This window comes from Populus euphratica, unplaced genomic scaffold (genome assembly GCF_000495115.2).
Source record: "Populus euphratica unplaced genomic scaffold, PopEup_1.0 scaffold62.1, whole genome shotgun sequence".
NCBI lineage: Eukaryota > Viridiplantae > Streptophyta > Magnoliopsida > Malpighiales > Salicaceae > Populus > Populus euphratica.
In genome coordinates, this window is record NW_011499939.1 from 35,010 (window position 1) to 46,544 (window position 11,535).

At 30.2% G+C, this 11,535-nt stretch overlaps 1 protein-coding gene across 1 annotated transcript; it reads right to left on the reverse strand.

Annotated features, from left to right (window-relative positions):
- LOC105136834 (tetrahydrocannabinolic acid synthase-like) lies at positions 1-1,614 on the reverse strand. Its single transcript, XM_011042331.1, has one exon. The coding sequence runs from the start codon at positions 1,612-1,614 to the stop codon at positions 1-3; it is 1,614 nt and encodes a 537-aa protein (XP_011040633.1).
- Between the last annotated feature and the right edge of the window lie 9,921 nt (positions 1,615-11,535).

Sequence of the window (11,535 nt, forward strand, 5' to 3'; positions counted from 1 at the left end):
CTATCCTGCATAATGATCGAGATAAGGGATGCTTTGTTCATTTCTAAAGAAATTATTTGGATCAACCGTTGCCTTCACTTGAATCAACCTGTTAAAGTTATTGACCTTGAAATATTTGAGACCCCATGCACAAGCTTCTTCATAGGTTGAGTTGCCATGAATATTGTTGGTTCCAAGATCAAGATCTCTATAATTGACATATGCTGTACGAGGGTGTTTTGCAACATACGGAGCCATGAAATCATAAAGCTCCCTAATCCACTTCATATGCCAATTGATTTCCTTGATGCTCTCTTCATGCCAAAGCAATGCATAATGAATTTGGAATAAGTTTCCGGCTCTGTGTGGAAATGGAATGCTAAATTCTGAAATCTCATTCATTTTCCCTCCTAAAATAGTAAATTGTAATTCAGCCATCTTGGCATCCATTTTGTAAAGCCTTCTCCATATCTCTTCCAAAGCATTTTTAGGTATAGGTTCCTGGACATAGTCAGATTTTCCTTTGAAAAATATTCTTCCTTGAGGATCCCTCTTGAGCAAAACATCCAAGGACGCACCATTTGGGATTCCAGCAAAGTAGAGGGTAGAATTGATCCAACTCATTTCAATGCAATCATTTTTTGTCAAACCAAGCTCAGGAAAGTGCTCCTGAACTATTGGAAGAAGCCTATCAACTCTACCAAGAAACAAGGAAGTGAATGCAGCCTGTATAGTTGTGTTTCCATCTTGGCTAGAATTAACTCTCCTTACGAAAATTCTCAATGCCAAATCTTCAGGAAACTTGTCCACCAAATATTGCCACCGATGAACAAGATTTGTGGCATTTTGTTCTAAGGTTCTTGTGACATTGAATACAGTCACAACAGGTGGCACGTCGACCAAATTTATTTTCCAAGCAACAACAACTCCGAAGGTATTTCCTCCACCACCTCGAATGGCCCAAAATAGATCTTCTCCCATTGATTCTCTATCAATGATTTTTCCTTCAGCGTTAATTATTTTTGCATCAATTATATTATCTGCGGCAATGCCATATTTACGCATCATCATTCCCTCCCCTCCTCCACTAAAATGACCACCAACACCGACAGTAAGTCCAACACCTGCTGGGAAGGCAAGAGTACTACTTTTCTCAGCAATCCTATAATAAACTTCACCTAAACTTGCTCCGGCTTGAACCCATGCACTCTTATTTGCTAAATCAACAGTAATATTTCGAAGATCCATTAGGTCAAGAACGACAAATGGGAGAGGAGAAACAGAAGAAAGGCCCTCATAGTCATGGCCACCACTTCGAATTCTAATTTGCACGCCATGCTTTTTGGAACAAATAATGGTGGTTTGGATGTGGAATGCCTTCTTTGGTTTGATAATGACTAGAGGCTCTAGGGTTTTGGTTGGCCTAACCCTAAGGTTTTGCGTATAATTTTGCAAGAGGGATGAATAGGAGGGGTTGTTTGGAGTGTTAATGAAACTAGAAATGGAATTGGAGTTTTGCGAGCGAAGGCATTGAAGAAAATCCTCACGAGTATCCTTAGCTGAATTTACCAATGAGAAGGGAAAGAGAAGAAAAAACATATAAGCAAACATGGTTGAAGGGCCTAGAGAATTCATGTCAAGACTCTTGGAAATTTTTAATTTTTTGGTGAATTAGATCTTCAGATTAATTAGAAAAATAGGACTTTACAAATAACCAACAATTAGATGGCAAAGAACTCAAAGAAAATCTATGAACAAACAAGCAAGAAACTGAAGTGTGCCCTCGCCAATATTAAGAAGTGAATTGTTTTTCACTTAATTTCACCTACCCTTTTTAATTGATTAATTTTTATTGACTTCAGTTTTTTTTTCCCATAAAAAAACAGTTTTATAAAATTTAATTTAATGTTTTCCGTTATTTTTATTGATAACTTGTATTGATAAAAAAAAAAACCCTAAAGTCCTGCATTTTGTGTTATATTTTCGATATTCCATTTCTGTTTTTGAGTATTTTTGTGTTATATCTTCGATATTCCATTTCTGTTTTTGAGTATTTATGAGTCTCATGTGGGCTTCACTTGACGAGCTACACACACAAACAAATACTCACACGGTTAGAGATCAGCGTTAGTATCTCAACTGAAACTAAGTAATTTTTCATTTTAGAGAGGCCTGGGACTATGCCTCTTCAATATATGAATATTCAAGTTAAAATGAAAGATGTAGCCAACAATAAGAGTACCGAAAATTTTCTCATGAATTTTTAGCCATTGGATATCGTAACGAAATTGTATGTTAGAGTTCAACAATATCTTTTGCTTAGTTTTTTTTTTTTATAAATGTGTTAATTGCCCAATTAGCCTTTAATGTTTTCGGGCTTTAATTAGTTTTAACATCTTTAGAGTTTCACTAAAAGGGGGTAATTAAATGGTAAGTTTCTTACTATTCCATATATATCATTTAATTTTTATTTTATTAATATATGTATTTATTGATTTTTATTTTTTTATATTATAGGATTGAGTTATTTGCCAATTAAAACGAGACATGAGCTGGGTTTATAATATTATTAGATAGTTTAGTTGATATTAAATGATGGCATTCAAGCACCAATAGGACATTTCTCTAATATTTGAGTACTAAGGGCATAAACTAGGTATAGAATATCATTAGATAGTTTGGTCCATATCCAGTGGGCATTTGAGCATCGATAGAGGACTGAGAAGGATACACATTCGGTGTTTCACTTATTATACCCACTATAAATATTAAGTAGTCAAGTGAAAAGTAGATAATTGTTAAAAGTATCTAAGCAATAAACTCATATCAAGATGAGTGCTTTTTTATTATAACTTCCTTAAAATCTCAAGTAGAAAGCAAAGATAACAAAGATTCCCTACCTCTTCAAGGATAGAGTTATAAGTTTTGAGAATTCAAGAATAGATAATTGTTAAAAGCATCTAAGCAATAAACTCATATCAAGATAAGTGCTTTTTTATTCTAACTTCCTTAAAGTCTCAAGTAGAAAGCAAAGATAACAAGGATTCCCTACCTCTTCAAAGATAGAGTTATAAGTTTTGAGAATTCAAGAAAAAAGCATGGTGAGATAAGTCATTTATATTATAATAGGTATCAAGTGGAAGAATGCATAGAGATTACTTATGATAAGAGTTTTATTTATGTGTCATCTTTTTACAGTCATAGATACTCGTCATCCTTTTATTGACACGGACACTCTAACAAGTTCATGCCTTCTCTAATACAAACCGGTGGATAAAAAATTCAAAAACTCACAATCAAATTGACCCTTTCTAAAAAAGCTAAATCTAGATTTGTGATTGAGATTCATACAATGATAATATATATCGAAGCACCAAGACTATATAAACAAAACCTTCATCCAATGCTTATAAAAAGCCATGAACGAGAAGTGTCAAAGATGGCATAAAACTTGGTTAATTCTTTGATATATCAAAGTAGTTCAATGAAAAAATAAAATAAGAGAATTTCCTCTTACATACATAATAAATTATTCTGAAATCAAAATTTATAAAAAAAAATTTAAATACAAGCTAAATAACCTTATTTATAATAGGTAAAAATTCCTAAACAATTCTGGAAAAATAATAAAAGAGTTATTAATAAAATAAAATAAAGAATCTTAAGTCAATTAGAAAATTACAATTCTCGCATACTAGCTTTTGGATCTTATCACAAGGTCTTCTTAATGTCCAATTAACCTAAATTTTAACTCAATATAAAACAAAGCATGTGGAATATTATGAAAAAAAATTAGCATGATCCAATGATTAAATAAAAAATTATTCTGGTTAGAATAAAACTATATATTAGAAAAATAACCTTTAAATTGTCAAGATTAATTAGCCCATAAAGTATATGTGTCAGTCCCTTTTTATGCACAAATTAAATTGATAAAAGTCTCATCATCATATGATAAAGTTGTAACCTCTTTGAAATTTACATTGACCCATATACTTTGAATAAACTCATTGAATGTATTATTAAGTTTCTTTTCCTTTGATCTTGTAATTGGCTCATTTGGAACTTCTAATGGGTGCTTTAGTGTAGTTTAGATCATGTTATCCCTTCTTTCTTAAAAAAATTCGACCTTGATTTATCACCTACATTAAATAAAGAGATATCATAAATATTAAAAATAACACTAACATCATACTTACTTGGTAGATCCACTTGGTAGGTATTGTCATTAATTATTTCAATGATTTGGAATGGACCATCTCTTCTTGGCATCAACTTAAATTTTCTATGTTTAGAAAACCTTGTATTGTGTGTATGTATCCAAACTCATTCACCTAGTTTAAAGACAACACTTTGTTTGTGCTTATTAGCTTTGAATGCATATTGCTCATTAATTTTGTTTATTTGATGTCATACACTTTCATGGAGACCTTCATTACTTGAGCCTTTCTATTACCATCAAGACTAAATATTTCATCAAAAATAAAATTGCAAGGAGTTAAAGGATTAAAGCCATAAATAATTTCAAAATGAGAACAATTAGTAGTAGAATTCACACCACTATAATATATAGATTCAATAAATAACACACAATTTTTCCAATTCTTTAAAATCTTTCAAATGATAGCTTAACATTGTAGTTAAAGTCTTATTAACTTTTAACCACTTGTTTATGGATGGCAATTAGTAAAAAATAACAATTTTATTTCTAATTTACCCCATAAAATCTTTCAAAAATAGCTATGAAACTTAACATCACAATCATAAACAATACTTCAATAAACATTATGAAGTTGAACTATCTCCCTAACGAATAATTTTGTTATATTATTTGCATCATTAACATGGCAAAATATAAAATATGTCATTTTAAAAAACTTATCTACAACCACAAAAAATAGAATTTTTGCCTTTTTTTACCTAAGCAAACCTAAAAAAAATTCATAAATATATCAACCTAAGGTTTCTTAGGTACTGATAAAAATTTAAACTTAGCTTATCTATATATTATACACATATTATAGATTCTTTATACATATCTTTTAATCTTAGGCTAATAAAAGTACTTATACAAAACATTTAACTTTTTAATGAGCTTCGTTAACAAGCAATTCATGTATAAACCAAGTAGGCATACACAATAATTTTTTTCTTCAAATACACAACCATCAACCCTAAAAAAATTATCAATACCAAATTCTCACATGCTTATATACTTGGCCAAAATCATCATCATCAACATATAAATCTTTCACATACTCAAATCCTAATATTTTAACATTTAAAGCTAAAAGAAGTACATATATTTGTGATAGTGCATTAATGACTATATTTTTCTTACTTGGCTTTTACTTTATCGCATATGTGAAAGTTTTTATAAAATCAATCCATATGATATGTCATTGATTCAACTTCCTTTAGCCCTTCAAATATTTAAGTGATTCATGATCTGAATGGATCGTGGATTTCTTAAGTCATAAGTAATATTGTCAAGTCTTTAATGCCCTCACCAAAGTGTAAAGCTCCTCATCATAAGTAAAATAATTCAATGTTGCTCCATTGAGCTTTTCACTAAAATAAGTTATAGGTTGTTTTCTCTGTATTAAAACAGCTACAATGCCTATTACCGAGGCATCATGTTCAATCTTAAAAGTTTCCATGAAATCAAGTAATTATAATAATGGGATCAAAATTTACTTCTCTTTCAACAAGTTAAATGCATACTCTTGCTCTTTATCCCATTTAAATCCTATAGAGTTTTTAACTATTTTAGTTAAAGGTATAGCTACAATGCTAAAAACTTTAATAAATCTTCTATAGAAACTAGGCAAACTATGAAGACTTCTTACCTTTGTTATTCACATAAGTGTAGGTCATTCTTGGATAGCCTTTACCGTTTCCCCGTCAACTTCAATTCTTTTTGCATTAACTATATATCTAAGAAAAACAATTTTTTTCATTCAAAAATTACACTTTTTTAGATTAATATATGAACACTTTTTATGCAAAACATTCAATACATTCCTTAAATATTCAACATGTTCATCTACATTCTTGCTATAAATCCAAATATCATCAAAATAAAATAGAATAAGTCTACATATAAAATTGCGCAAAACATGGTTCATTAATCTCATAAAAGTATTAGGTGTGTTAGTAAGTTTAAAAGACATAACTAACCACTTATACAAACCATATTTAGTTTTAAAAAGAATTTTTCATTTATCTCTGTATTTCATCCTTATTTGATGATATCTACTTTTGAAATTAATTTTAGAAAACACGTAGGATCCATGCAATTTATCTAACATATTATTAAGTGTAGAAATTAAATGCTTATATTTTATCGTAATATTATTAATTGCTCGACAATCAATATAAATTCTTCAAGTCTTATTCTTTTTGGGTACAAACAATACTAGAATTGTACATAGACACATGTTTTCTCTTCTATACACCTCTAACATCAACTTTTCGACTTGTTTTTTAAGTTATTTTATCTTCTCAAGATTACTTTTATAGGATAGTCGATTATATATTGTTGCTCTCGGCACATGATCAATTTGATGCTCAATTTTTCTAATATGTAGCAACCCATAAGAAACCTCATCAAGGAAAATATTTTTAAAATCCTTTAATAAAAAAATACAAACATTAGGAATATAATGATCAAGTTTATTAGTGTTAAAATATGTCTCTAACAAATAAAATCATAGGCATATTAGAAAAATAAGCAATATTAATCTCACTTTCTTTTACATAAAAAATACATGTTTCATTGTTTTTTCCGGTCAAGGACCAGTCTGTAAAACATGTCAAACTATGGAGGCTTAAATGACAAACACTAGGGGTGAAATTAAAGAAACTTGAAAGTTTAAAGGGCAATTAAGGGTTAAATTGCATAAATCCAAGATGAAGAACCATATTAAAAAAGGCGTTAATCTAGGTTAAAATTGATGTTTTTCAAGGGACTCAATTGCACAAAATTAAAAGTTTAAAACCAATCAGGGATGTATATGAGTAAAACAAAAATCAAATGACAGAAATGAACTTGACTAAAACAGCATCATTTTGATTACTCTTCATCTTCTTTTTTCATTTTTCTCTAAGATGACACTTTAAGATTGATTGCCATGACTACAATCTCATATGAACCATTCAAGCTAATTGACACCATAAAAGTCTCAGCTCCGACCTAAAGTGACCAACTCAGACAGTCTTGAACTGTCAAGTTTGATAGTTCATGATGACTACATTGAATCAACGATTGGGATCCTTCCAAACATAATCAAGGGCTAAAACTTTTTTCTAATGTAGATTAGATTACCCTATTCCATCTCCTGTAAATATGGGTGGATTTTATGGTCTGAGTATAAAGAAAACCAGACTAGTCATTTCCCCTAGTTTTCTGCCATTTCTCTCCCTCTTTGTCCCCGCTATTCCAGCCTCTGAACCATATTACCACCAGCTCTTCCGTCATCAGCTCCATCATAGAAAACTAACACAACCACCAGCCTACCACCAAGTCGCCGCCATTCCTTTAACTAACACCTCCTAAGCCACCGGCTGACCTACTCCGAGTCCAAACCACCATTGTGTTAGGTAGCCTTATTATTCTTCTTCATTCTCTATTCACATCGTGAACAGTAAACATGAATTATAATTCATGTTCATTGTTCATGCAGTGAACTTTAAACCGAACCAGTGTTGGCCTCGTCCAAATGGCTAGGCCTGGCCCGGCCTAGATAAAAAAGGAAAATGAAAGAAAAATATGTTGGGCCGAGATCTACCCAATCCTTCTTGTGCCGACCCAGTCCATATATATTATATTATTATATTATTAGAAAAAAATCAAAAAAATCCTTTAAAAAAATTATAATTTTCTCAAATGTTTTCCTGCTAATTTTGAATAATATCAAGTATATATTTACATTATAAAATACAAATTTGATATTACGATACCTAGTTTTCTCTGAAAAAATTCAAAAAAATCTCAAAAATTCTAAATTAATTTCTCTTTTCAAAAAAATATATTTTTTTTACGCATATAGTCAAATCCTAAAACTTTTCCATGTTTACATCTTTCTCATGTTTTAGAAATTCAAAAATAGATATCGTAACCAGTTTATGATTATCTATTAAAATTTAGCCAAAATATCAAAAACCCACTTAGATTCTTTTTTTTTTAAGAGTCTAAGTGTAGACTTTAATATCTATAGGGTATAAAATTACATGATAAAATACACTCTCAAGTATTAAAGATACAAGACATAAAATAAATGTGATGCTAAAATTTTAACTTTAGAATGATTACGATTTAACCTAATAAGGTAGATAATTTCTCATAAAAAGATATTTATCTTGAACATTAGAAAAGATCAACGAATAGAAATCTAATTTAGAAAAAATAATCAAAAAACAATGCAGCTTACCTTAGGTAGGGTGCACTAGAGGTGATGCATCTTTTCCTTGCACAATCAGTCCCTTACACAGACTCTCGCAGACTATAGGTTGTTAGTGAACATAATACTAGGGAGGAACTCCTAAACATTAATTATAATTTTATGATTAAATTAAAAAACCCTTCCTAACACACCACACCTTATCAGAAGGCATTATAAAAACCTTTTTCGTCACCAGACAACATCGCAACGCGACCCCATGACATCTAGTATGAAAGATATTCTCCTTTATTTATCCGCATCATCATTTTAACATAAACATTAAAGTGATATCCTAATCACCTAAGCATCTCCATCAATTGAATATTCAACTTCACTACAATCCTTAAGTGGTGGCATCTTATCCTCCTCGGATCTGTTACTTTTGGATTCAATCTCCTCTTATTTTATCATAATCATAACCCTTTTATTTAAATATTTTGAAACAATATGTTTATTTCTCAAATACCTAAAACACTTAAAGTCACATTTGTGATTAGTTAGAGTTTTGGATTTACTTTGGATAATGGTGGTTGGATCTTTCTTCATGGTTTTAGATAGTTAAGTTTTGTTTCTCATGATTTTTGGCTTTGATAAGGTAGCTCCCTATCTTTTATAATTTGACCTTCAAAATGAAAAACAATCAGAATCATCTTATTAGTGTATACTACCATTTTTTTTTTCCAATCGCCTCTCTATCTTGGTAGCCATATAAACCATATCCTTTATCTTTACACAATATTGTAAATCAATCATACTAGTTATATATCTCTCTATCTAAACCATTTAGAAATCTTGCAATTATAGCATCTTTATTTTCTATAGCATTAACTTTAATCATGACAATTATTATATGCATGTGGTAATCATCCACACTTTTAAACCACTGAGTTGAACTTTACAGCATTAACTTTAATCATGACACACTTTTAAACCACTGAGTTGAACTTTACCACCTTTGAAATAATTCTTTATAATAATGTATAGAAAGAAACCTTTTTTTCATTATTATTTTCATCACATTCTAAATTTTTACAGGTCTTTATATTTCTTCTACCTAAAATAATTTGATTTTACCAAATAATAATATAATCAGTAAACTCAATATCAACAAGTTTTTTCTTCTTTTCTTCGGAATATGAATGATAATAAAAATTTGACTTTATTTTCTTCTCTCACTCCAAATTAAATGGTTACCCTAAAAAGTTACTCTTCTCGTGTAATTTAATGTCTGGTGGACATCTAAATTAAAAAAAAAATGTTATGATTTGATATTGTGAAGGGGGATCGGTAAGCTCATCTGCACATAGTTGTTAGATATAGTTAATATCCTGTCCCAAACATGGTATTAGATCATAATTAAGATGTTGATTGAATAGGTGCGCAATTAATGGTTGAACCGATGAATGACAAGTTAAAGATTAAATTTTTCTTTTCAAAGTTCAATGTTACCCAATTGGTTCAAGTCCAATAATTAATTTGGAACAAAAACAATTCCAACCAATTTCTAATCTTTGATTGGGTAGATAACATCAGAAAGTAATTTTCTAATAAGATTGAAATACTGGCCCGAGGCACTAGCTTATTTAGATTTATCCTTTGTGTTGAACTGGCAGCGGATGCTGGCAATTTAATTTGAGTTTGACTGGTTGTTGGGTGGCAACTCGTTTTATCTGTTCATGCCCCTACATAGACAACATATATATATATATATTGAAAGAATTTATGTAAAAATTAAAGAATTAGGATTCATATCGAAATTGAATAATTATTTTATAAGTGGATAGAAAATTAACACTTTTTTTCCCGGCAATTCTTTAATAGCTTTAATTAATACACAATATTCGAATTGACAGTAGAAATTAAACACAATTTCTACTGGAATAAATTATATCAGCTTGCTAGCTTTTCACTGAAACTGAATATATCTACCAACTTTTGAGCAAATGTCACTAATATAATTAATATAGAATATTTGATCCTCTAATTAAGACATAACTCAGCCACGTAAACTTACAAAATCTTGACGAAGCAACACATCATTGGCTTAATTTGAGTTTGAGACATGACATATTCTGGTAATGTTCAATGAATCATGATTTTATACGATTTGACATGCTAGAAATGGCTAAATTAATCTCAAGTTGGACCAAATTATATATACCTTACCAGAGATTATTCGCTACATTCAATCCCTTAAAAGATAATTCAAGAAATTAAACTAAAAGATTTAACTCAAGTAATATTAGATTGCAAAGAAATTTCTTTATTTTTATCAACTACTCTCAACTTGGAATAATCTTGTACGTAATAACTTTGAAAATCAGCTGGATCATTTTGAAGGACACTAATCGCATTGGACGTTTATAGGATTATCTTGATGGGAAATCTCTTGTTTTGGCAAACATTGATGAGAATTCCGTGCATAATATTGACAATAAAAAAAAATGTTCGGAGAGAAAGATTTATTGATATAATGGGAAACAACAAGATCCTATCAAACATAAAATTTGCCTACCATGCATGCATGGTTATGGAAGCTTGAGTTATCTACAAAAGTAAATAAGAATTCATAACAAGAAACTTAGTCTAATCGATACTTATAAAAACCAATTGATCATTTTCTTAGTAAATTTACTGGAAGCTTGAACCACCCAATTAATTGATTTATGATTTATTATTCATGAACATTCATAAAATCTTTCTATTTTTTTGGATAATTATCAAGAAATAAAATCTTTCTATTTAGCAGCGCATTAGGATGACATAGCTTTAAAATTAAGGCTAGGGTTCAAACAAGAAACTAAAGGTTTACCGTAGATAACGATCTATAAAACCAAAAACAGTTTACTGAAATTTCGATGACTAGATTGTGGTTGCCCATGTAATAGAGCAGGAAAATACTGCGAAAGCCAATGCTATAACACAAGTAGTCAACTTCGTGTCTTGTCATACAAGTTGGCTATGATCCGTGTTTTGAAAATGTGATCATGGTTGAAATGTCACCATCTTCTCCATATAAAGGGCAAAAGAATTTCACAAACAAGCACGTTAAGAACTATATAAATAAGGGAGCCTCTAGCACCTTTCTGTGTGCACAAAAGATTATCAGAAT

Coding starts and splice junctions, on each gene's coding strand:
- LOC105136834 (XM_011042331.1), bottom strand. CDS start 1,614: ATGAATTCTCTAGGCCCTTCAACCATGTTTGCTTATATGTTTTTTCTT.